The 27,977-nt window shown below is 41.7% G+C and overlaps 1 protein-coding gene across 2 annotated transcripts; it reads left to right on the forward strand.

Moving 5' to 3' along the window:
- Positions 1 to 1,382: 1,382 nt before the first annotated feature.
- Mep1a (meprin A subunit alpha) lies at positions 1,383 to 27,907 on the forward strand. Of its 2 annotated transcripts, XM_032900702.1 has the most exons (14): positions 1,383 to 1,506; positions 1,595 to 1,619; positions 1,717 to 1,773; positions 4,850 to 4,890; positions 5,858 to 5,933; positions 8,141 to 8,258; positions 11,570 to 11,745; positions 15,282 to 15,503; positions 16,223 to 16,372; positions 19,000 to 19,215; positions 22,236 to 22,706; positions 22,952 to 23,125; positions 23,942 to 24,239; positions 27,109 to 27,907. In XM_032900702.1, the coding sequence occupies exons 1-14, from the start codon at positions 1,441 to 1,443 to the stop codon at positions 27,263 to 27,265; spliced, it is 2,247 nt and encodes a 748-aa protein (XP_032756593.1). In that variant the 5' UTR covers positions 1,383 to 1,440; the 3' UTR covers positions 27,266 to 27,907. The 2 variants fall into 2 exon arrangements, with proteins under 2 accessions (XP_032756593.1, XP_032756591.1); XM_032900700.1 differs by lacking the exons at positions 1,383 to 1,506; positions 1,595 to 1,619; positions 4,850 to 4,890.
- The last annotated feature ends 70 nt before the right edge of the window (positions 27,908 to 27,977 follow it).

The raw sequence follows: 27,977 nt of genomic DNA on the forward strand, positions 1-27,977 counted from the left end.
AATCCTTCCTTTTATTCAGTTATATGCAGTGGGCGTCTTTGCTCATTTTTTAATTATGTTAGATATTTGTCCTCAGAATCAATGTTTTCAAAGGAGTATCTACCATCAGGATTAAACATAACCAATGACACCTTGACTTGAAGCCTCGTGTCCTGTCGTCACATTGACAAGACTGGGCTGGATGCGATGATGATAGTTTATTATCCTGGTTCTCCCTGGAGTCTAAAGGTCATCCTTGACTACACAGCAAGACAGCCTGGGCTACATGAGGCTGTGTCTCAAAAAGAGGAGAAGAGGTGGAGGAAGAGGGGCAGGTTAAATTTTGATATAGCTAAATTAACTTTTCGTTATAATTTCAAAGTTTTCCCTTATTTAAGCAATTTACCCGACCTCAAGCTCTGAGTTTTGCAAATCTCTACCTTTATCTTGAGCACTGGTTCTCAACCCGTTTTTCAAGTCTCCTTTAGGTACCCTGAATGACCCTGTCTTAGGGGTTGCATATCAGATATCCTGTATATCAGATTTTTATACTATGATCTATAACAATAGCAAAATTGTGATTATGACGAAGCAATGAAGGAGCTTCATGGTTGGGAGTAACCACAAGACAAAGAACTGTATTAAAAGGTCTCAGCATTAGGAAAGTTGACAGCCGTTTGTTCTAGAGTTTATATCTTCTGAACACATGTTTTAACATTATTAAAGGGAGCAAAGTTTCCCTATAGCACTTTTGATCCCTCCTGTGTAACAAAGCCCCACATAGACACGAATTTCTTTTGACATTCTATTCCATTCCATTCCCGACGTCTTTCTTTTGGCCATGAGATATTTCCTAATTACCATAACTTTAAGAAGACTCTTCGTTATTTATTCTTGGAAATTTATGCCTTGTGTGTAAATTTTAAAAACAGTCTGTAAAGGTCCACTGAAAACCTTGGTAGGATCTTACTGAAATGGCATTGAACGTATCGACTAATACATAGCAGTCACGAACATCTTATTTTTGTGTGTGAGAGGATGTGGAAGAATAAAGAAAACACAGGCAGAGGGGAAGGGTGTGAGCCATGCATCGATGCCCTTCCATAACTGTAATTGTAACAATTCATAAAATTTTAGTTTATCTTTGATCGGCAAAGTACAATATTATCACCCCTTAATGACTCTCTGTATTCCTGTCCTGAGTGGCATGGTGTATAACTTGTTATCATATATCCGTTCTACTATGAATTTTTCAAACTTTCTCCCAGCCTCTGGGTCGTGAGCTTTTAGAGCAGGCTTCTTTGTACACGCCCACGAGAATGTCATTCATTCTTGTAGTGTTCATCTCCTAAGCAGTACAGTACTCATGGGAGGGTCAAAGTTTCTACTGTGACAGAGAGAGCAAGGTCCAATAGGTTTTTATGGCATGGAGGTTCTGCCAAACTCAGTTCACTTGCAACAATGCTGTGGACGCTACCTGTGTGTCTTCTCTCACTGAGTTTTTCTGCCCGCATTGCAGCTGTATCCGTAAGTAGTTGCTACCTACTGCCCCTAGGTATTTAAGAGCATCCGTTGTAGCCTGTTATCAACTTTGTGCACACTTGTTTCCTTTCAGATTCAGCATCTTTCGACTGGACATGGTAAGAGGCATTTCCTAGGCAGTTTCTGTGAGTTGTCTTCAACAAGACTCAAGTTTTCTTCAACAACAGTTTTTCCTCGTTACTTTTCTTTTGACAGACCACGATGATGTAGACGTTGGTGAACAACAGAAGGACATTTCAGAAATCAACTTAGGTAAGTTCAATGTCTGAAATAGTGAGGCCTCAAAACCAGGTAAATCAACTGATTGATTTACCAATGAGACACAGTCTCTCTGCGTAGTTCTGAATGGCTTGGAAATTGCTAAAGGAAAGCCAGGGTGGATTTAAGCTAGCATTCACCCTTCTGCTTGTACCTCAAGACTTCCAGGACTACGGATGGGCAGCTCCCTGCCTAACTTGACAGGATTTAAAGTGCCCTGATAGGATTCCCTTCTGAAGAGACAAGTCTATTGGTGATTACTGGCATTAGAAGTTTCTAGAAAATGATGATGCTGAGAGAAAGAGGCTTATATTAGATTGTGTATAGATGTGAGTATGTGTGTGGAGGCCAGCAATCAGTTTCAGTTATGTATCTTCAGGATCTGTCCACCTTATTTTTGAGACAGGATCTCTCTTTGGCCAGTGTCTTGTCAAGCAAGTGACACTGACTGGTCAGTGAGACCCAGGGATCTACATGCTTCTGCCTCTTTGTCCTTGGGATCAAAGGACTCCTGGGATTTTACTTGGGTTCTGAGGCCCAACTTTTTTTTCTTTTTTTTAAATTGGATTTATTCTTATTTCATTTCAAATGTTTTCCCCCTTCCCGGTTTCCTGTCCATAAACCTGCTATCCCATCTCCCCTCCCCTACTTCTATGAGTGTGCTCCTCCACCCACTCACCCACCCCTGCCTGCCTCCCACCCTGACATTCCCCTACACTGGGGCATCAAGCCTTGGCAGGACCAAGGGCTTCTCCTCCCATTGGTGCCCAACAAGAAGCCCAACAATTTTTTACCAACTGAATCACCAACCCAGGCCAGAGGTTAGCTTTTTCTAAGAGAGCTAACGAGCCCTCACTGGATCTGAGATCATGTGACAAGTTTTTTGTTCATGAAAAATTCATAGTTTCTGGTTTGAAGTAAAGGGGAAAAGTGGGTAATTATTCTACTCACTAAATAAACTATAAAGAACAAAAAGGCAATTTTATTTAGTAGGAGAAATCTCAAGCCTGTGCAGGCCCATCATATGTCCTGGTAGCTAGTTGATGAGTTATAAAGGAATGAATAAATGTGTTTCTGTTTGGATAGCTTGTTCAGAAACATATTTATTAAGGAACCCACATTGTCATCCAATACCAAGAGCACAGACTTTTGCTGCCTGTCTTGTCTCTGTGTTCTGCTTCTGGGATTTCAGAGAAGCCTTTGCATAGTGACATCTTTGGATGGGAGTGGTGTCAGTGGAGGGACACTTGGTCACAATCACCTTAGAGTTTGCAAAGACATCCATATCTAGTGTCACCTGCATCTTGTAATGGAGGATGCTGGTTTCCTTATGCAGGAAGACACAGGAAACCTCCTGTGGTTAGAGACTCACTCAGGATTGCAGGCTGCAGCAGGGAAGCCCCTCCAGGTCTTTAGAGCTAAATCACCATGGCAGCTGAGTGCTGTTTGAAGATGGCAGAACTGAAAAGGGTGTGGTGGCTAACACCTGAAACCCCAGCACTGGGGAAGTAGAGAGAGGCAGGCAGCTCTGAGTTCAAGGCCATCCTTGGCTACGGAGTTCACAATCAACCTGAACTACATGAGATCATGTTTAAAAAGAAACAGACTAGATGAAATGCTGGTACTCTAGTTACTTATGGGGAAGAGTGTGGTATAGTGTGATCAGTGTTAACATTTAGCGATTATTCGATCATTCGGCATTTCTTTGGATGATGACGACGATGATGATGATGGTGGTGGTGATGGTGGTGGTGGTAGAGGTGGAGGTAGTGGTGGGGATTTTGTTGTTATTGCTGCTGCTCCCCCTGTTGTTTTGAGACAGGTTTTCTCTGTATCCTTGGCTGGTCTGAAACTTGCTTTGTAGACCAGGTTGAGCTCGAGCTCAGAGATCTGCCTTCCTCTACCTCCAGAGTGCTGAGATCAAAGGTGGGCACCACCATGCCTGAATGATGATTAGGTATTTCTATTTGGAGCACGTTCTAAAACAACATTATAGATAGCATTGTTTTTGAAGTATCATGGATACTCATGTAGTTAAGGAAACAACATGATAATCATTAATCAAGGCCAAGACTTGAACCTAGGCAGGCCTATTTTGTGCATTTTTAATTAGGATAAAGTTAAAAATTAAGAATTAATTTAATGCTATTTTAAAAGGTAAATGTAGCTCTTCCAATAGTTGGGAAATTTTCCCGTGATCTTTCCCTATAAGAATTTTAGTTTTAGAAGTCCTTTGAGGTCACAGAAAAGGAAGTCAAGCTGTGTGTGTGGGTCCATTCTGTGAGGTTGACATCTGAAAAGCAAGGTCTCAGAGATGCACATAGCCTTGAATGGATCTGCACATAGTCTCCAGGTGTTTGTCATTGAAAGGGTATTTTTCCTGGCTTACGTTAGGAGGCTGCCTTCTTTCTCTTGGGAGGAAGTCCACTCAGTGTTTTTACCTAGGTGAAAGGGAGGGGCCATGAAAGGGCTGGGCTGGGACACCAGCTGTAAAGCTCACTTGGACAATGACTTCCTCGATCATGACCTCTCTGAGCTCCACTTCATTTTGCTTTAAAGAAGGAAAGCATTAGAGTTCATGAACAGCACAATCCTTTCTAATTCATCTTAATTATAAGGTTATTTTAAAAATATCATTATTCTCTATGTATAGATGTTTTGACTACGCGCATGTCCATGCACCACATGCATGTCTGGTACCCATAAAGATCAGAAAAGGCCCTGGAATGCTGTTACAGATGTTTGTGAGCTGCCATGGAGGTGCTGGGAACTGAAATCAGGTTGACTATAAGAATAACCAGTGTTCTTAACCACTGAGCCATCTTTCAAGGCCAGTTCTAAGGTTCTTGAAGAAGGATTTTTATTCCAAAATTGAAAAGAGGGCATATCAATATGCAATACTTACTGGCTATTCATATCTTCTTAGGTAGAGGGAAAGATTTGCGATTTTAAAAAGAGATAGGTGACTACATGGAATGAAACGCATATAATGGCAAAGGTTAATTGTACCATAAACTGTCTTTTGCTAATGTTGATTGCAAATATCCTTTTGTTTTTAAATCTACCCCAGCTGCAGGCCTGAACCTTTTTCAAGGGGACATCCTTCTGCCCGTGAGTGCTGACAGTGACATATATTCTGTGCCTTGGGAATTGTGGTCCCTCTGGAGGCTCAACCTGGGCTCAGGGGCTGGTTCCATGTTGAACACTATGGAGGGGAAGCAAAGATTTTTGTATAATCTACATCTTATAAGAACATCTCTGTAGTTGTTAGTAATAAAAAAAAAACAACCAAAAGCACAAAAATGTATATAATTATCAAATAGCTTATTTGTCCAATTTTTCCCAGTAGGCAAAGAATAGAAAGGGAGTATTCTGATGTGTTTTCAGGTGCTGTCCCAGAGTTAACAGTTAGCTGGCCCCTTCATTTTACTCGTATCAATGCCTCTGAATCCCCAAAGATTATTTCTAAGGAGCTCCCATTGTTTTTATATTGAGAAGATAAATTCTCTAAATTAGTTGGGTTCCTTTGGTATGAGTTATGAAGGTGACCTTGGGCTCTGGGCTTCTTGGTTATCTTTGTTTTTAGTTCTTCAGGTCAGTTTTTGTTGTTGTTGTTGTTGTTGTTTTGTTTGTTTGTTTGTTTCCATTTTGATATTATTACAATCTACAAAGTAGCTGGTTCCCTTAAGGCATCTTTCACATGCGCTTAGTTTTGGTTGGTTCTCCTCCTCATCCCTTGTCCATTCTCATCTCCTCAATCCCCATCCATGCTGAAACCCTTCCAATCCCTGTATTCCCAGTTCCACTTAAACCCCTGGGGTTCTCTCACCCCATCCACCCCACTCCCTTTAGGCCTCCTTTTGTATTGTCCGTCATGAATCCCTTTCCAGTTCCCTGACCCCTATTCATTCCTACTTCCCCTTAAATGTCATATATAGATATTAAAAACTAGAAACCAGGATCTACCTGTACTTGTGATCATTCATACAATGCGATTTTATCCAGCTGTAAATAGAAATGGAACTGTTGAGGGGAAATAGATGGAATTGGACAATATGTTTGCTTTTGTCTTTCACAGAGAACCAGAAATGCCCTGAGAGATCCGACAAGCAGATGGAAGTTCCCCATTCCATACATTCTGGCTGACAATCTGGGTAATGGGGATTGTTCTTGACTAGACATGGATAAACTCTTCTCTCCTGCTTCTCCTGGCCATTGGATTCAGAACAATGTATAAAGAGCCCTGAAGATTGTTTTTATCTCATGGGAAGGAAGTTGTGACATTTTTTTCTTTATCCAGTCTGCGAGAGTGTCAAAGAACAAGTCAAAGTTTGGGCAGATGACTCAGTCATGAATGTGTGTGCTTCTGAAGCATAAAGATTCAAGTTCAATCCCCAATACACATGTAAAAAGTCTGTCAGCTGACTCATGCTTGTAATCCCAGTGTTTGGAAGATAAAGAAACACGTGGGTCCTTGGGAGCCTCAACTAGCCAGCCCAACTCACTTGGTGAACTCCAAGACAGTGGGAGACCCTGCCTTAAGATAAAATGAACTACACTTGAGGAGCAACTTCCCAAATTGACTTCTGATCCCCCCCACTCAAACTTGCACATGTGTACCCACCTCAACACAAGCATGCACACACCCATGCATGCACATATGCCCGCATGCACTCATGCATGCGCCAACACAGTTAGAAGTTACTGCACAGGGGTTGGGGATTTAGCTCAGTGGTAGAGCGCTTGCCTAGCAAGCGCAAGGTCCTGGGTTCGGTCCCCAGCTCCGAAAAAAAGAAAAAAGAAAAAAAAGAAGAAGTTACTGCACAGTTAGAAGTTGCCAAAAATGTTAGCAAAATCAGGAACAACACAAAGAACAAATCTGTGAGGGAAAATTTGCTATCATTGAATTTACCTGTTATTCAAGCTCTCAGATCTGCAAGATAATGTTGAACCAACCAAACATAGGAAATCTTAGCTCATTGTTTTCTCAAATATCCTTCTCACCTCTTCCATGCTTTGGGAACTAATTGCAAAGACATTGAGCTGAGTGGTATTTTCCCATTAGTTATTGAGGCTCTGTTCATTTTTTTTTCTAATATTGTCTCTGTGACGTTTACCGTCTGCAGTTTTCTCTTCAAATCATTCAGTGAATTTTGAATATAATCCTGTATTCATCTACTTTGCTCTTTTGTCATGACCAAATACCTAACAAATTGACCAAAGGGGCAGGGGTCTGTACATTTGGAAGCTCTGCCACACAGGGGAAGGCATGGTGGCAGCCGTGTGAAGTCGCCAATCACATCGCACACACAGTCAGGAAGCAGAGAGAAATGAATGGTGCTCAGCTCAGCTCACTTCGTCTGTTTTATTTCCCAGAATCCCAGCCTGTGGGGTGGTACCATGCTCAGAGTGGGTCTTTCCCCTAGAGTTAAATTACTTGAAATACCTTCATAAACCCATCCCAAGCCTTGCTTCCATGGTGATTCTACCAAATTAATGATGAGGAATGACTGCTACAAATCTCGACTGAATTTTCATTTGATTCTTTCATGTAAGTTGTATATCTCTGCTGAGAGTCTCTGTTGGTTCCTCTTTTTCTTTAAATCCTTGAACAAATATACAATCATACTTTAAACTGTTAACATTTGGATCATCCTGTGCTCTGCGGATCATGTTTCCTGTTTTGTCACATACTGATGTTTTTTGGCTGTGTATTGGAGTGCTGTGGATATTACCCTCCGGAGAGGCTCTATGCTGCTGTGTTCCTTGGAATGCTGTTAATTTTTGGATTCCTGGGCCAACTATTTGGCTGGCGTTTTGGAGGCTTGGGTTTGGTTTTGGTCTTATATTAAAGCAAATCCCAGAATGCTGGGACATAGTCTTGACTCCTAGGCCTCTTGGGTCTCTCTGGGGTTTTAGTGGAATGCCCAAGGATTTTCCCAGTCCTTCCAGTTTCATAGGGCTTAAACTCCTTGTCTTAGTTTGTTTCTCTGTTGCTTTAAAAGGCAAAATGGAGGTTGAGAGCTCTTATTTCCTCTTACAACCCTGAGGCCACAGTTCACCTCTGAGCATGACCTGGAGGCAGGAAGTACAGCAGAGACCATGGAAGAGCTCCGCTCGCTGGCTCGCTCCCATGGCTTACTCAGTTTGCTTTTTTATACATCTGAATTATGAAACCAGCACTGTGTATGTGGCTAACTTCAAACTTAGTAACCAATGAATTGAGCTACCCCCAGCCCAGGAAAAAAAATAAAACCAACATGGAATCTTCGTGTGTTTTGTATCAGTAATACAGTCTTGTGTATGCTGTAAGCTATGTCTGTTATCCAAAATCTAAATAATGCCTGTCAATGTTTTCCAGATCTGAACGCCAAAGGAGCCATCCTCAATGCCTTTGAGATGTTCCGCCTCAAGTCTTGTGTGGACTTCAAGCCCTATGAAGGGGAGAGCTCGTACATCATCTTCCAGCAGTTTTCTGGGTTAGTATGAAATATTACAAAGCATGAAAAGCACAAATCCTTAAGTTTCTAAAATGTCACTCATCTATTTTGAAAGCTAAACAATACAATAAGAAAAAAAAAGATAAAATCAAACCTTTCTTTTAAGATTCCCTAATCCCTTCCCAGTGACTGAGGGAAGTTTGGGGTTCTTGCCGAAGACTCATCAGAAGGAAGCTATGCAGTAGATCAGTGACTCTTAATGCCATGAGCAAGTTCCTAATATGAGCAATTCAAAGGAGGAAAGATTTATTCTGGCTTATGCTATGGGAAGGAATATAGTTTAATGTAAGCGAATTATTTATTCTAGCTAGCCTGTATAAAAGACACCAAGTCCTGATATTTTATTTACAATCTGTAAGTCTAGATTGGGCATGTTGTAAGCTATTGTACCTTATATCCCAGACCTATGCCCCTTGTTACTTGTTGTTTGAGTTTCACTACAGTTATTTCTGCTCCATCAGTCTGTGCTCAAGAGCCCACGTCTCCTGGCCATGTGCAAATGATCCATCTAGCCTCATTATGGCCTCCTCCTCTAATTCTCCTTGTGGTCCCTACCTCCCCGACCCAGCCCAGTAACTGAAGCTCCGCCTACCTCTATTTTCCCCAGTAACTGGCTGTAGCCGCTTTTATTTAACCAATACCTTTAAATTTGGGAGCAAGGTTTACACAACAAAGACTGGCATACCATAGGAATTCATTTGTCTGATCTCAGGGCAACCAGATCTTGGCGACCAGCATTTAGCATTTGTATACACAACACCAGACCAACCCCCAGCAGTTCATAGTGGTGAAAAAGGCAGGTAAGGTGGCTGGGACATTGCTTTCTTAGTGGAGGGAGAAATGTCCAAGTCCACTTCTGAGTTTGAAAACCTATCCAAACCCACCAATCCCTGAGCTTAAAAACCCACCAAACCCTGAGCAAAAAGACCCACCAATTCCTGAGCAGGAAATCCCATCAGTCCCTGGGCTTGGCTTGAGATCTCACCAATCTCCACTCTGCCCCCAAGAAACCCTGTCGTTGTAAAAATATAAAAAATAAAATGCTGTCTTTTACCCCTACTAGGTCCGTCACCACAGTGCTCCAAGATATCTGGTAGATATCTTAATCTCAGTCAGCAAAGCGTCTCACCCACTCTGCTCCATCCCGTATCACACTGCTGAAGGCCTCTCTCTGTGCCTGGCAACAATCTCTCTACACCTCCAGTTCCCAAGGCAGGTTTCCATGCCAGAAGCACACATCCCAACTCTGTGGCGGCCCAGACTATCCGTCGCACACTCTCTTACACTTAAATCTGCACACACAACACAATAACCTCTGATCCGATTGATAAGATATAATTGCCCACCTAAACGTACACATCCATCCTTTAAGAACATTAATAACAACCTGTAAAGGTACAGCGTGGAATCTTAACGCCAGCTTCCATGTTGTCCTGTGGCTACTCTGCTGTCTCCTTCTGTCTGCCCTTTCCGTCCCAGTCTCCTCCCCTTCCCTCAAACTTTGCTCCCACCCATCCTTCCTTTCGTCCAATGACAGGCCTCATTCTATCTTGTACCCGCCTCACCTGTGACATCATCCCACAAAACCCTATACAAACCTGTCTCCCGCTCAATTCCCTGCTTCTTCTTGCTCAAGTAGAAGCAGCCGCCATCTTTCATGTTTCCCAGTAAACCTCTCACGTGAGGTTTATTGTGTCACATGACTGCCAGGATGCCTTTCTCCTCAGAGTTGTAATGCTCGCACTGGTGAAACCTCCCCACTCAGAGCTGCAACACCTCCATTGGGAAAGCCTATCCCCTTGGAGCTGTATCACAGCCAGGAAGTAGAAAGTAGACAGGAAGCTGGGCTCTAAACTCTCAATGTGAATGAAGCACTTCTACAGTAAGACTCCACCTCCTAAAGTTTCATAGCATCCAAAACAGCTAGGGACAAGCACGGGGGACCTAAGTGGTACATTTCATGATCAACCACCAACAGAAAGCAGGAATTTAGGAATCTATCAGAAGTTCCCTAGGCCACTAGTCTCTTAGGGAACTTTTGGGCTTGCCTAGGATTCTTCAGTATGAGGTGGGCAGTCTTCCTCACATAGTCAAAATATATCTAAAGATGTGAACTCCTGCATTCATTAACTCGTTGTATCATGGGTACTCTTCATAATCATGAACTTCACCTCTCCTCATAGGGGATTTGGAAATTCCCTAAAGGTAGCATTTAAATCAGCCACAGCCATCATGAAAAGACGGTATTTTATTTATTTATTTATTTTAATTTTTTATTAGATATATTTCTTTACTTACATTTCAAATGTTATTTCCCTTCCTGGTTTCCTGTCGATAAGCCCCTATCCCCTCCCCCACCCCTCCCCCGTATGGGTATTCCCCATACATCCTCCTACTGCCCCAATATATTCCCCCAAACTGGGGTCCCAACCTTGGCAGGACCAAGGACTTCCCCTTCCACTGGAGCCCCAACAAGGGGCTATTCTCTGCTACATATGCAGTTGGAGCCCTGGGTCAGTCCATGTATAGTCTTTCGGTAGTGGTTTAGTCCCTGGAAGCTCTGGTTGATTGGCACTGTTGTTCTTATGGGGTTGTAAGCAACTATTTCAATACCTCCTCTAATTCCCCCTAAAGTGGTTTGCTGCTAGCATTGACCTCTGTATTGGACATGCTCTGAATGTGTCTCTCAGGAGGGATCTATATCTGGTCCCTTATATGGAAATGCTTTTCTTTCTGGTTTTAAAGTCTCCTTTTAAACTTTTTGTTTTGAATTGATCCTAGCAACTGTGCACTGTGAACTGCTTCTACATGCAGATGTAGGATAATGAACCCATCCTTAGGTACAAAGTTGTGACTGGTGGAGAGGGATAAGTTTTGATGTTGTGATGCATAGTGAACTAACTAGAACCAACAATACTGTTTTGGAAATTCCAAACAGACAGAAGGGAGAGCTTTGAGTGAGTCTGAGCCCCAGTCCGTATCTGGACATTCTAGAGACTGGCTAGCTAGGCTGCTCTGGGATCCTGTCTCTGCCTTCCAAGTTACAGGGTTACAGGTGGCTGTCCTCTACCGCTGGCTTTTAAATTGGCACTGGGGATTTAAACTCTGGTCCTCATTTTTGCATAGCAAGTGTTCTCCTAAGCAATCTCCCAGCCTCCAATTAAAACAAAAACAAACCCAACTTTCTTCTTCTTGTCCTGAAATCTTATACATTTTAGCCACTTAAACTATATGCACTATACATAAACTATGACTCTATGAAAACCTCTTCCTCTCCTCCCTTTTCAAAGGTGCTGGTCTATGATTGGTGATCAACACGTGGGACAGAATATTTCCATTGGTCAGGGCTGCGACTATAAGGGCATCATTGAACATGAGATCCTGCATGCTCTGGGATTCTTCCATGAGCAGTCAAGGACTGACCGGGATGATTATGTGAACATCTGGTGGAATGAAATTATGACAGGTGTGTATGAAGCAGGCATAGTGGGGAGGGGCCACTACTTTATGGCTCTTATGGTCTCTATGGCTTTCTGAGAACATCTGTGTCAGGCCTAGGCTGAGTCTGGAACAGGAGAGTCAGTCTTTGATGCAAGAACAAGGGCTACACTGACAGGGTCGCCACTGGTCCCTGAATGGGACGATGAGTGACTCACCGTGACTTGAAAGTCAGAAGTGTACGCTTTGTATCAGTATTTTGTTAAAGCTCCATCTAAAAGTCTTTTTCTTGTTGTGATGAGTAAAGGGAATTGGATTTCAGAGGACATTACAGCTGTTTTAGAAGGCTATGGTTATGAAGATGGCTACCATACACACTCCAAGGGGTTTTGTGTAACTGCATGTGTATATGTGTGTTATATGCATGTGTATTTGTATGTGTGGGCATATACATTTTATGCATGTGTGTGTTGGGAAGTTTTTATGTCAACTTGATATAAGAGAATTACACATATATATTATATATTATAATATTTACATATATTTTACAAATATATAAATGGCTACAATTTATAAGATTTCCAGAACAAAAAGAAGAAAGTTATGGTTTTATTTTTCTTTCTAATTGGAGACTGGGAGATTTTTCAGTGGAACACTGGCTATGAGGACCAGAGTTCAAATCCCCAGTGTCGATTTAGGATCACAAGCAACTCTAATTGAGGAAATGCTGGGATGGAATTGGCCTGTAGACAAGTCTGTAGTGCATTTTCTCGATGGTGATGATTGGTAGGGAGGACCCAGCCTCTTATGAGTCATATCTGGGCAGGTAGTCCTGGTGTGTATAAGAAACCAGGCTGAGACGTCTTGGAGAGGAATCCAGTTAGCACCCTTCCTCCACGGCTTCTGCTGCTGTTCCTGTTTCCAGGCTCTTTCCCAACTTCCTATAGTGATAGATGGTTTTGGTCATAATCATTTATCACATCAGTAGAAACCCATTAAGACAATGTGTATGTTTATGTGTATAGGAATGTGTGTGAATGCTATATGTATATATGTATGCACTGTGTATGTGTTTATATATATATGCACAGGTGTATATGTGCATTAACGTATATGTGTATATATGTGTGTATGTACATATATGTGTTTATGTATATAAGTGTGTATACCTTGCACGTGAGTATATATGTGTGTGTGTGTATGTATGTGTGTATAAACCTGTGTGTATGTACATGAGTATATGTGTGTATGTACATGTGTGTATGTATATAATATAAGTGTGTGTGCCTGTGTGTATGCTCATGTGAATATATGCATGCATGCATGTTTTGAATGTGGGAATTAGTTCAGGATGTGGAAAAGTGTTCTTTCAAGTCATAAGGAAATAATAAAACTTCACTACGGTAGAAATGATTTCACTCTTAGCACACATGCTGCCTCGAGTATATGATTTTCCTGCACAAGAATTTTATTTTATTTCTATTCTAGTTTCATGAATAGGTCCATTCATGGCCATGTTTACGTAGGCATCTGACTTTTATGTGCTTGTGAGAACTGTTCCAGCTTTAAAATTAAATCTGAATCCTGTAAAACTCCTGTCAGCACAGCTCACTTGGTGGTCAGTGGTCCTTACAGAAGGGTGGAGAGAGCTCCCTAACATATCGAACTTCCTCATATGGTTTCTCAATCTGTGTCCCTCCCACCCTATAATATACCAATAATATCATTAATGTGGAATGATAGAAAAATAACAGGAAACCTGTAATTTGTAAAAGCTTTATTTGTCACTGGCATGAAACACAGACACACACACACACACACACACACACACACACACACACACACACACACACACACACACACACACACACACACACAACACATATACAATGTAAACACTGGAATTGTGAGGTAGTCTTAGGTGGGGGTTTCCTGAAGTCAGTTTGGGAATCTATGTCCTCAGAGATGCTATTTCAGATAAGACTCAATGTGTTTGTCTCTCAGAGTTGATTGTGCCATAACTGGGTATGTAAAGAAAGGACGGATGGACTCACAGGCAAAAGTACTACATCACCTGACTGTGGCCCTTAGAGCTCTCTTAGACTCTTCCTGTATTTGCCTACAGGTCTGAGTTTCTTACCTTCCAACACATGTAGCTGGATTTGCTGAAGATTTCATTAGCAAAAACAATCCTATTTCTAAGACTTGAGGAAAGTGATATTTCGTGACTTTTAAAGACGGTTTTAAGGCAAACGATATCTGTTTATCAGTGAACCCACACTGGCTCGCACAGTCTGCATATTTGCTCAGTGCTGAGTGAGGCAGGGCTGCTTAGCATATATCTACCTCTTTATTTTCATCGCATCCAATTCTGTATATCTAGATTGCCTGCAATCACTGAATTACTGTTCTCCAAGCAGCCAGAAGCCCAATAATATACACAAGGGCAGTGTGACTCCCAGAGTCATCTGTGTATTTTATTGTATGTCACCTCCAGCCCTGAGTGTATCACCAGGTCAATATATTGACGCACTGTGGTGCAGTTTCTGTCTCCATTCTGTGGATGAGGACTGCGTTTCTTCTTTTCCACTAAGGAACAGATTTCATTTCTGAGGTGGAGCAGAGGTTGACAAGCTGTGTAGTTCCATGAGATGTGGAGCTGCTTTTAGAATGAAAACAACCACAACCATGACCACTGCTTTACGCCTTGGATATGTAGAATTCTTCTCTTACAAGAAGGCAATTAAACACCTCTCAACTCTTCCTATCTGGGTAGCTGAAACAGTAAGTTATTGGTAACTGCTCAATTTCAGGACATCGATTGGGCTTTGTACCTCCACACTTCATGTCACAACTTGTCTTATCTCCTTCCAACTAATGTTTACCGCAACACATTTCCTTTAATGGGAAAATAGTTCTTTCTTCATATCTTGTTTTTACTTACATGCTCTCCTTAGACCAGGGAGCATGCGCTTTGATCAAGACAAGTCTTTCTTGCCAGCTGATTACCTTTCCTATTGACCCTTCAAGTTCATTTTCCCAACACATAAAGAGCTGGCCAGGTAGAAAGTTGGATGGACCTAGGGATGGGTGTACTTGGTCATTAGGAGAGGCATCGTAACATAATCCTGAATATTTTCCTTAATTCAAAAACTTCTTCTCTTTCTGTTTAAAATTCTTTCTTTAGGTGTGCTATTTTACTTTATTTTTAAAAGCCACATACATATACACATTCTCCCATACAATTACATGAAATATTCATAATGCATAATAATATATAAGTATGTGTATTAATAGAACATGGATTCTTTATGATCACTCCAACAGTCTTATACATACTATTTTACAAAACATATTATAAAATTAATGGATTATTACTAATATTCAAAAATGTATATTCTTTATATATTCTAATTGTAAGGTATATGTGTGTGTGTATATAAATATATATATATATATAAACTGATGATGCAATATTCCCATTTTTGAGATATCTGAGGCAAAGACGAAAGTTTGGAGAGAATAGCGTGGCTGAGCAGTACCTGAGGGTTCTCTCCCCAACAGATTATGAACATAATTTCAACACGTATGATGACAAGACCATCACAGACCTCAACACACCCTATGATTATGAGTCCTTGATGCACTATGGGCCATTTTCATTTAACAAGAATAAAAGCATCCCGACCATCACTACCAAGATCCCTGAGTTCAATGCCATCATTGGACAGCGCCTGGATTTTAGTACCTTTGATTTAACGAGACTGAATCGGATGTACAACTGCAGTGAGTAACTCTGGGCCTAAGGACTGGCTAAGCCCTCAGCCTCTGCTACTTTTCTTGAATGCTCTGGGTAACAGGCAGACTAAATACCCTTAAGCATGCTCTCTTTAGAAAAAGGCATCTCATAGGGTAGTTATGTTGCACGCATATATGTATATGATGCATATGTCTATGCATATGTGTTTGTGCATGTATATTGCAAGGTAACAATTGGACAAATATAAGGAGCTCTCATTGTCTATTTCCTCTGGCTTCCTTTCAAAGGGTGAGTAATCATATAAAGGTCAAGACAGGCAATGGACTGGAAAATGTGTTGCGCCAGGGCAACCTCTTTCCTCGGGCTAATCTTAAAGTGTTCTAAAGCTTTGAGCTGGGGGTACTTTCCAATTGTGCTCACAAAGCATGCACAGGCCAAGTGAATACAAAGCCCAGTGTGCTAGCTGCCTCATCCTTGATCTGGAGTTCACACTGGCCTAGCTAGCAAGGACTTCTTGCAGTTTCTCTGCAGTTAATTTCTGGTTGTCTGAGTTACATGGCTCTGTGTCTGTGCTCTAAGAGCTAACCCATGACAGTAAGGGCCACATATGGGGAAAAGGTCAAGAAGATGAAAGGCTCGTGACATTGTTTCGTTTGAACAGTGGTGGTTAAGTGTCTTGAGACATTAGCTGTTTGGAATAAGATATCTTACATTTTAACCACATGACGAAAAATATCACATGTAGCCAGAACACATACCCTGCTGGACCACTGTGCGTTTGAGAAGACCAACATCTGTGGAATGATCCAGGGGACCAGAGATGATGCTGACTGGGTTCATGAGGACAGCAGTCAGCCTGGACAAGTGGATCACACCTTGGTGGGACGGTGCAAAGGTTGGTGATAGTCCAAGTCGGCACCCTGAGGTGGTGAATGGCCGGCAGTGGATTCTGCCTTTAAGTTATTGTGTTAATTATCAAACCTGAAAACCTGAACAGGGACAAAGAATATTTCTCATACCTTAATCTTTAACTCAGTAAAAACTATCCAGGCTGTGGAGAGGCGGGAGACCGTTGAAATTACCCTCCACCCCTGCGTGTAGGAAACCCTAATTAAACTCTCTGGGTGACACAAAATAAATTACATGAAAATAGGAAGAGACTGTATTGGGAAGACATTCTACAGGAGTAGGCTTGGCACAGTAGAGAATGTGTATTATCAAAATGCATTGTATACATGTGCAAAATTGCCTAGAAATACACTCTAAAATATTTTAAATATATATGAAAAGAAAGGTATATGTTTGCCATGATAACATTGGTACGGGCATACCTGGTTATAACATAACTTTATAATGAAGGATAGTATTTCCAAGCAGTACCCACCAATGGAAATACCATGCTAGCCACATGTATTATGTACAGTCTACAATAGCCTCATATAGGACTAAAAGGAAGCAGGCAAAAATCACTTTGATTCAAAGGTATTAGTATTATTATGTTTAGTCAACCTGAAAATGACTATATGTGAAACTTTAATTTTTTTGTAGGAAACATCTACATTATTACTCTTTGTAAATTGTGTTTGGTTGGGTTAATTTCTGTTTCTGTTCTGGATTTTATTTTGTTTTTCAAGACAGGATTTCTCTGTGTAGCCCTAGCTGTCCTGGAACTTATTTTGTAGACCAGGCTGGTCTTGAACTCAGAGTTTGGCCTGCCTCTGCCTCCCAAGTTAAAAGCATGAGCCGCCACACCCAGCTTAACAGCACTTCTCAGTTTGTTCTCACCTTGTCCTTAGTGGTCCTCAGTATGTGATAATCGGTGTGTCCACAGCAAAGGAACGACTAAATTGTGCATTTGCTTTCTTTATTGAAAATGCATAAGGTCAGACAGATCTCAGTTTGAAATGCAGTTCCCCAACTGACTATTGGTGATGATAGGCAATGGTTACTCTGTGCTTTTTCTTACGATGTCTTGGTATTTATAAGGCTCATGAAACAAAAACATACTAAATCTTTCCAGAGAGGTGGAGGAAGACAAGGCTTACAAAGTCTCTAGCTGGAGACTGTAGCTCCCCTCTCTCACTTTTCATTTTTTCATCTTCCCTTTCTCTGGGAGGATTTGAAAATTCTGTCTGCCTGTCTGTCTGTCTGTCTACTTATTTGACACAGTCTTACATGATTCAAGCTAGCTGCAAACTTGCTAAGCAGAGGGCAGTGACCTTGAACATCTGGTCCTCCTGCTCCTCTTCGCAAGTACTGACATTATGGGATTTCAGTTAAGCTACATCTCTAGGGTCTTTCCGATTTTATTTTTCATCTGTTTATCATGTGCCTGCCAAGGAAAAGTCATGTCACACCTCTTTGAAAGCAAGTGGGGTTATAGGTTACAATAGACCTTTAAAGGCTAGGCTATTTATTTCGAAGTCCCTGAGCCCATATCAGCCTGAGACTTGATTAGATATCCTTTCAGAAGAGTCAGCTAAATGCCAGGCCACCAAGAAGAATGTGAAAGGTCATTTGCTACCATTGCACCCTTCCCCTGAGCCTGACAGAAGATGAAAGTCTCTGTCACATAAAAGTCAAAATCAATCCTGAAGTCATGTTACCTTTGGTGCCTCTAGTTGACCCTCCCCTATGGGTTCACTACCAGGCTAATATTCAACTTCCAGAGAGGCAAAGAGATCATTACAGAAGAAGAGCTTTCTGGAAAATGTTCTAGATCCTAGTAGGAGAGGACCACACCCCAGAAGAAATGTACATGTATGGGGAAAGTGCATATATATATATATAATATTTTTTAAAATATTAAAATATATAAAGGCATATTTTATAATAAAAATTCAGATGAAATTTTTAATCAGTCCTTTGTATGTCTAATATGAGCCATTCTGTGGATCAGTAGAAACAATTCTTTCCCATTGATAGTAGATCCAATCTGTTTGGTTAGAAACAGAAGTTTCAACCTGTATTGCTATAACCATTTGAAGTCCAAATCATAAACCTGACCTGTTTCTTACCAAATAAGGAGATCAACTTTTCACTTTGTAACGAATCTCTAATTTAAACTAGGAAATCGGCAAGGAAAATAGAATTTATCTCCCATATACCAAATCCCATCAAACTTTAATTAAATCCTGTGTGCTGTACATTTCACAAATTTTGGGAAAAGACAATCAAAGGAAATCTACAAGTTGGGATCATCTGTAATTTCAGCATGCCAGAGGGTTAAGTCAGGAAGATCATGAGTTCAAAACCAGCCTGGGCTATGTAGAGAATCTTCTCTCTAAATGTCAGTAAATATAAATAAATAAAATAGGTGTGCAGAATGATGGAGTTAGCTAGATACTAATGGCCCTCACTGAGAGAAGATGTTACTAGACATCTTTTTGGTTCCTTGTAGAAGTTCTAGCTTTGGGTGCCTGGATACAGCTAGTTTTTCCTACTTCAGTTTGTCTGGGTAGAAGGTACTCTGCGTAGGTCATGAGAAGGCAGAGATGGGACCTTGGGCTTCTCTCTCCACAGCTGCTGGCTACTTCATGTACTTCAATACCAGCTCGGGGGTGACAGGAGAGGTAGCCCTTCTGGAGTCTCGGATCCTTTACCCCAAGAGGAAGCAGCAGTGTTTGCAGTTTTTTTATAAGATGACAGGAAGCCCTGCAGACAGACTCCTCATCTGGGTGAGAAGGGACGACAACACGGGCACCGTGCGCCAGCTGGCCAAGATCCAGACTTTTCAAGGTACTTAGAGCGATCACAGAAGGACTGGCTTCTGAAACCCTGGGACCGGGGTCTTCTTCCTTCTGTCCCTCTCTCCTTTCATGCATTCTGCCCTCCTCTGGTTCTCTCCTCCTTCTCAGCTTCCTCTGTCTCCCCCAGACTCTGCTAATTTGTTTTACCAGAAAGTTTTATGCCCTGGAAAGTTAAGCATTTAGGTGAGGCTCAAAGATACTTTTGAAAGAGGTTGTTGAGGAAAGCAGGCAGATTCAGAGGAGGAGATAAGATGCCAAGCAATTAAGTAACTGCTTTTGTTTCTGTTTCAGGAAAGCAAATGACATCATTATGTAAAATACTGAAGTGCCTTAAGACCTCACACGTGGGCTCTGGTTACTCCAGTATTTAAAATAGTGATGGGACTGAAATCACTGAATGAATTCACTCCACCACCAGGGCCATTTACTTGCTCTGTTGTTTTGTGTCTCTGGGGCTCAGAAAGAAAATCCTTGGCTGCTAAGGCAGACAATTGAATGTGAAGGTCATCAAACCCTGTTCCTTAGAGCTAAATATTTCTCCTTGTTGTTGTTGTCATTGTTGTTGTTGTTGTTGTGGCAGTGAGTGTTTCTGAACAAGGGAGACAGGCTTTGACATATTCCCTACCCAACAAAGGATTTCTCAACGTGAGTCCTAGAAAGTAAATACTGTTTACACTATATAAAACAGGCTGCTACTCTTGAAAGGAGGAAACTTACTGAGATGTCCTTGGAAACACATATGTCCAGTCACCTCTGCCCACTCCAACATCAGCTGCTGTCTGAGAAGTCTTTTGCTTTGAGGGGATGGCTTGCTGTTCCAGACTGCAATTAGTCAAAGCTAATTTGGCAGAAGGATGTCAGCAAGATGCCTTTTCCTTTTTCTTTAATAATTAAAAGCTTATCGTAAAGAACTTGCACATAAAAAGAGATTAACCAGACCCGCATAGCATTTTTATTCAAGCATTTATTAAAGTAACCCTTTTAAAAGTAGAGAATATTTAAAGTGAAAATGTGTTGTAAATACAATGATATTGATTGATTGATTACCCACCCCCATGAAAACGATTACTAGGATACATGAAACCATCCCAGGTGGAATTTAGTTACTCAAATCATTTGACTTCTCATAGGGCATCTTTTTTAATAGACTTTTTAAAGATTTTATTGATTTATTGTATTATGTGAGTACACTGTCACTGTTTTCAGACCCACCAGAAGCAGGCATCAGATCCCATGACAGATGGTTGTGAGCCACCACGTGGTTGCTGGGAATTGAACTCAGGACCTTGACAAGAACAGACAGTGCTCTTAACCACTGAGCCATCTCTCCAGCCTCCCATAGGACATATTTGTAAGTTCCTTAGACATAGTGCATAAATGGATTTTGAAATCAGTCAATTCTATGGTTGTCCTGTCTGTGACACTCCTCTAAAAGTTGAGTACAACTTGGCAAAGATGGGGTACTCAACACAAGTTGGTTACTGTCATCTTGGAGTAGCTTGTAACTTTTGTGAAATGGCCCATTTTAATTTGTTCTAACCCAAATTTTATGCTTACATAAAAATGTGTCTATTAATGTGCTTATCAATATGCAAACTATAGGTCTATAGGATTTTTATATATAAGCTTAATTACAACATGTTTACACAAAACATGAGTATGAACATTCACACACACATACACATATACAGCTTACAGCTATAGTGAGGCCAGAACCTCTAATAGATGACAATTCTGAACTACCACAGACAAAGTTTGGCTCGAACAATCGAGTTATCACTACCACATGACTGACTCAGGGAAGCCTCCCACTTAGGTAAAAACTTGGAATTTTCATTTAAGAAGTCTGTGTCCATGTGGCACAGTGTCTAGAGTCTGTCTACTACTACCCTGCCCCACATTCCAACCTCAAAACGTAAAATCAAAGCAGTTACTCAGAAGCAAGAAGTGAACTTTCATCCTCTTGTTGGAATCCCCGTGATGTGGAATCTGCTGAGTACTTAGTTCCCACCTGTGTTTTTGTTCCCATCTCAGACCTTAAGTCACCCATTGTATTTTCAGTTCACGTGTCCTCATGCTACGTAGATTCCCATGCTACTGATGTGGTTCATGCACCTTGTCGTATGTGTCTGAGCAAACTGTGGCCAGGAGTCTGTCTCCATGGTCATCCTTAGAAGGACCTGAGGACAAGAGGAATCCCAGGCTCTTTGTCCTGGGAAAAGCTTAGCCCTGCCTAGAAGATGCAGGGGAGGAAAGGGAACACCCCCAGGGCCCCCTCTCTACTTCACTTCAGAATTTGCTTGCCTAGGTTTGGGGCATTCTGAGTTACTCTGCCTTAGCAATAGTTTCTCCATATTGCCCCTTGGCTTCTCTCTCTGGCCTTTTATCCCCTTACTTCAGGTTTTTGTTCAAACCTCCCACTTCCAGTTCAGCCTCAGCCAAGGAGCAAATATAGAACAGTCACCGGCTTCTGGTAACCCTGGATTCCTCGGGTCCCTTCCATACTAGAATTAACAAATGTACAAGGAAAAGTCTAGACAAACAAATTGTGGGCAACAGGTGAAAGGATGAACCATGAAATGTGCCCGTTGTTTGATCTTTGACTCCTAAAATGTCTATTTTATGGGGTTCCACTGAATGCATGGACATTTTAGTGTTATCAAGAGCGGATAGCAGTCTGTGGCAACAGGGAGGAGCAACTTTAAAAATGCTGGAAATCGAAACTGACTAAGATTTGAATATCGATTATAAATAAGGCTTAAGTTGGGGAGGGGAGAATGGAGAAGGAGGGGAATTAAGAGTGAGCTCAGTGACATGTCTATGAAGTCTATCGCTGCAAATGCTAACTTTAAATATCACAACAAGTGACTGGGCAAAGCTGCTTAGTATGTCTGCAATAATGCCTCTGTTGGGAGCCTCCAGGAAGAATGAAGGAGGGAACTGGTATGTATACATCCCTGGCCCATCAACTCTTGACACCAATGGTCACCAACTTTCTTTTTTCCTTAGGAGATTCTGATCACTACTGGAAAATTGCTCACGTGACACTCAACGAAGAGAAGAAATTTCGCTATGTTTTCCAGGGTACCAAAGGTGACCCTGGTAACTCAGATGGCGGTATTTACCTTGATGACATCACTCTGACAGAAACCCCCTGCCCTACAGGGGTTTGGACCATCCGGAATATCTCCCAGGTCTTTGAGAACACAGTGAAAGGGGACAGCCTCGTGAGCCCTAGGTTCTACAATTCCGAGGGTTATGGTTTTGGGGTGACCTTGTACCCCAATGGTAGAATCACCAGTAACTCTGGCTACCTGGGACTCGCTTTCCACTTGTACAGTGGGGATAACGATGTGATTCTGGAGTGGCCAGTGGAGAACAGACAGGCCATAATGACCATCCTGGACCAGGAACCTGATGCCAGGAACAGGATGTCCTTGAGCTTGATGTTCACTACCTCCAAGTACCAAACATCTTCAGGTAGGTGTTTGCACACAAGAAGAATTGCCCCTGAGTCTAGGACAGCCAGCAGAGGTTTAAAAGATAGCATCATTCTTCTTACTCTCCCCTTGTGCATAGCAATGACATATTGATGTGAGTGTACAATTATAGGTTGTTTTGGGGGGAGGGGAGAGTTTTAACAAAGCCCTTCATGCTTATCAAAGACAAGTTGGAAGGTACAGCATAAATGCTAATGAGACTGTATTTCCTTCATCCCTCTGCAGCTATAAATGGCTCTGTCATCTGGGACAGGCCAACCAAGGTTGGAGTCTATGATAAGGACTGTGATTGTTTTAGAAGCATTGACTGGGGTTGGGGCCAGGCCATTTCCCACCAGATGCTGATGAGAAGAAATTTCCTTAAAGATGACACCCTCATAATCTTCGTGGACTTTAAAGGTACTTTGTTAGACTTCCTGGGTCAATAGCCCTAGGCTCTGCCTGGTCTATTGATTTACATCGATTTTAAAACAAGTCAGGGAACTAAAAATCTTTTTATATTTTTTTATTTTTTAGGACAAGGTTTTTTAAAAAGAAAAAGACTGTGTTATAATAGCCACATTTGGCTTGTTGGTCAAAGATTCATATTTTTGTATAATGTTTTGAATATGTTGTTTGATTGACACATTAAAAATTACACACAGGGAGCTTAGGGTTTAGCTCAGTGGTAGAGTGCTTGTCTAGCAAGCACAAGGCCCTGGGTTCAGTCCTCAGCTCTGGAAAAAAATTTAAAAAATTACACATAGTCATGCAGAGTATATCATGTGATACATTGACACATCTGTCCATTATATGACCAAAAACCCAGGGCAAGTGTATCTAACTCTTCAAACACCTATGGTTTCTTTGTAGCAAAAGCTATAATCTTTAGCTGTCCTTAGGAGAAACCAAAATTTCATCTTTTTGAAGTGTTTTCTTTGTGATAAGTTATCAGCTATGACCATATGCTGGCTTCAGTTTAGCCTCCATCCATCTACCCTTGGTTAGCATATGCTTCCTTTTTGCAAATCCAGTAAGGAAGTGTGTGACAGGATCCTTTTACAGTAAGAGAGCTGGTATCCTGAGACAAAGCCACTTTCCTTTGTAATGTGGTAGAGAAACACATTTGTGAAATATGAAAGAAAGAGGAGGCCCAGAGAACTTCCAGAAGCAGACACCCATCACAGTCAGACACTAATCTTGAATTCTCTCACTGCCATGGTCTGGATCCTGAAGACCTTACCCACTTGAGGCAGACTGAAGTCCCCATTTCCAGCAGAAGCGTGATGCCCCGAGGCCTCCTTCTGCAGGGCCAGGAGCCTCTTGCCTTGGGAGACTCCAGAAAAGCCATGATGGAGGAATCCCTGCCAAGCAGGCTGGACCAGAGACAGCCCAGCAGACCAAAGCGCTCAGTGGAGAATACTGGTCCCATGGAGGACCACAACTGGCCACAGTACTTCAGAGACCCCTGTGACCCAAACCCTTGCCAGAATGAAGGCACCTGTGTGAACGTAAAGGGAATGGCCAGCTGCAGGTAGGTGCCAAGGTCAAGAGTGGCAAGTGGAGGATGGGCTAACATATCTGAGTCAAATTTGATGTTCAAAACATCACAGAGGGGGCGGGGTTGAGGAGGAGGTGTCAGCTGTGCAATTTGAGGACTTGCATTTTGGGTCCCCAGCACCCACATACAACATCAGAACATAGTGACACATATCTACGAATTCAATACTAGGAAGATAAACATCCATGAAACTCATTGGTTTGCCAACCTATCTAAATCAGCCAGCTTCTGGTTCAGCGAGAGATCCTTTCTCAAAGAATAAGGTGAAGAGCCAACTGAAGAAGATACTACCCAATGTCTATGTCTGGCAACATGTTCATGAACACATACCACACATACATACATACCCACATGCACATGTGTACACTCGATGACACATGCACATCATATATACACATATAGAACATGGCAATGAGCACATTATATAAGATGTTGTTTGCCTTGACTATGGCACCAGGCCTCACAAATGGTGACCTAGGGGCTTTCTGTTCTGTGACCTGCTACAGAGAATCAAGATCAAACTTGAATCTTCGAGGATGGCAGATGTCTTATTATCTCTTAGTATTAGCAATAATAGTTTTAGAATTCATCAGTTCTGTCCCATCATTACGTTTTCAATAACTGTAATGGGAACTGATTATCATCATCTGGGTATCATGTGTCCCTCTCAGTGTTATACAACAAGATCTGATCTTATCTTGTGTCCTAGTTCTTCTTACCTTCATCTAGTATATCAGGGAAGATGAACGTACAAAGGGTAATTTGTCCCAAATTACCCAGATAATAAATGGCAGAGCTGGGACTTGCCTGTGCAATTTTCTGTACCTGGTATTTTTTTTCTCACTTTTGCATAACAGCCTTAAGAACACATCATAAACAAGCATGTGTAGTGAAAGAACCATCACTGCTGTAGGCAGGATGAAAGCAGATGTAGGAGGTATTCCATACAGACATGTGTCCTGTGAGTTCTTCTCATCTCTACTTTGTTTCTTTTCTTTTGAATTTTTACATGGAAATAACTTTAGGCTTGTAGGTATGTTGACACTGCACAAATACTACTGATTTCCCTGTGTCCTTCTTCTTCTCTTGTTAAATTCTCTTCTTCTTGTTAATAATCTTCTTCTCATGTTAATATTTTACACAACCATGTTAAATCTAGCAAAGGCAAGACTTGCACATCATCAACGCAATGCTATGGGCCAGACAACAGACTTCATTTAGATTTTACCAGGTTTTCTTCGATGTCCCCTTTCTACTCCAGGACATCACAATGCATCTAGTTCCTTGTCTCCTTAGACTCTTTCAACTTGAAACAATCCTTGTCATTTGTCACTTTGACATTTTTGAAGAGTGATGATATTTACTTCATAACATTTTCCTTGTTATTGCTGTGTTGACTCTAGAATTTTTTTTCTTGATTAGATGGATCTTATGTTTAGGTACCAGAGTCAAAGAGTACTTTGCATTCCTTATATTAACTGTTCCTGGGATACATTAACAAACATTGACTCATCCCAGATTGGGCACCAATAACAGATCAAAGACATAGGTCTGCTAGGTTTTCAGATACCACATCCAAGTAGGGACTCCTACTAGCCATACTTGTCCCAGAAGGAAAGCCAGGAATTGCCACCCATGTATCAAAGGGTTATTTGTCTCCCACAGCCCTGAAGCAGGGCCTTGTGGGATAGGCTTGCTGGAAGTAACTCAAGCTGGTGGGGTCAGATCAGAAGAAAATTTTGTTTGATTGCTATTATTGATTTTTAAGAAGAAAACTCCCAGACTAGAGAGAAATCCTTTAAAGGTAAAAGAAAGCCAGGTATGATAGCTTACTTTTATAATGCTGCCCCTTGAGAGGCTGATGCAGGAGGATTGTGGATTGAGGCCAACGGGAACTACCCAGTGAGCTCCAGGCTAGTCTGCAAACCCTGTCTCAACCCTTACTCAAGGACTAAAAGAGTAAAAGAATTCCAGGGATAATATTAGGACCCCTGACTCATGAACATCCCAGCCTGCCCCATCGAGTTCTCTGTAGTTGACATGTTCAAAACAAAGGGAGAGATGGTCCTTATGGAAGGCATGGAGCCCTTCCCTTAATGATCTTTATGTAAAATGACATTTTCTTTCAAGACAAAGTTTCTCTGTGCAGCTCAAGCTCTCCTGAACATTGCTCTGTTTACCAGGCTGATCTTGGACTCAGAGATCCACTTGCCTCTGCCTCCCAAGTGCTGGGGCCAATGTTGTGCACCACTAATGCTCACTGCCAAACAACATTATTAAAAAAAACGTTTCAGAGTTAAGCTGATATGCACTGCTATGTTTCAATAATCTTAATTGGCACAGAATCTTCATTCTTCCAGAAACCTTGAGAGACCATTGACACTGTGGCAACTCACAGTCTCTTGGTATAGTCTGTGAGGTTTAGCATTTCAGTGATATACTAACTCAGGTTCTCTCTGGGGGAGCTTCCATTGCAGTGTCTCTGAGCTTGGGTCAGGTAAAGTACTCTGTAAGTGGTCCAAGCCTTCCTCCTGGATGCAAGTGGCCAAGGTCTCTCTCCTGAGACTCAGCTTCAGGGGTGAAATACCAACCATGTGACTCTGACAGTTATTTATGCCTTATTGCTCAGCTTAAATAAGGCATTCAGCGAGAATGGCTGGATTGTAGTCCCCTACCACAAAAAGCTATGGTGTGACTAAGTGAATCGATATGTATAAAGCCTGTGAATGGGCTGGAAATAGTCTGTAATTACTGACTACCGTTATTGCTATTATTGGTGGGGTTGTTGCTATGAAGCATCTGAGGTTCAGGCGTTTTCCCCTCTCTGTGTCCTGTTCCACAGGTGCGTCTCTGGGCATGCCTTTTTCTACACAGGGGAGCGCTGTCAGGCCATGCATGTGCACGGAAGCTTGCTGGGCCTGCTCATTGGCTGCATCACGGCTTTGATCTTCTTGACCTTCATCACATTCTCCAACACTTACCAAAAGCTGAGGCAGTGAGCTGATGTCTATTAGACTGCAGAAGGGACTCCTTCACCTAGACTTTCCTTCCAGTGATCAGTATAATTTGGGGCTATTCTTCATCAAACATGTTTGAAAGAGCCTCCAAAACCAAAGCCCCAAAGTTCATATGGGGCTCTTGCCACTCCATCTCTGTACAGTTCTGCTATCCTTCTATGAGTTTCTGGTGAATCCATTATGTCCTAAGGTAACAGTCATTGCATTTTACTATAAACACTTTGCTTGCTTGACCTTCTCCCCTTAAATCACCAAGACTAGTTGGGTAGGAGCATGTTATCCTCTGCTACTGCATTGACCCCAGTGCTAGAAGCATACCTTACTGGTGTATTGGGGGTACTCAGTAAGCATTAAATGAATGAACCAATAAGCAAGTGAATAGCTGTGGTATAATAAGTCTTTTTTCTTCCTCATATCGTAAAACATATGATTAAGTCTATATGCAGGTGTATCAGAACCAAATACCCAGTTTACACTAGATGCAAAAACTACTGCCTTATTGCTCATGTAGTTTCTTGTGGAATGATTTCACAGATTCTTCTGGTCAGCTAAGTTTCCATGGCATGTACTTTTTTCTTGTTCTGATTTTAAGGAAAAGGCTTAATAAAACAACTAAATATGCAACACGTGTACTCTACATCCACAGTGTGTGTGTGTGTGTGTGTGTGTGTGTGTGTGTGTGTGTGTGTGTGCG

This window comes from Rattus rattus, chromosome 4, assembly GCF_011064425.1.
Source record: "Rattus rattus isolate New Zealand chromosome 4, Rrattus_CSIRO_v1, whole genome shotgun sequence".
NCBI classification, from domain to species: domain Eukaryota; kingdom Metazoa; phylum Chordata; class Mammalia; order Rodentia; family Muridae; genus Rattus; species Rattus rattus.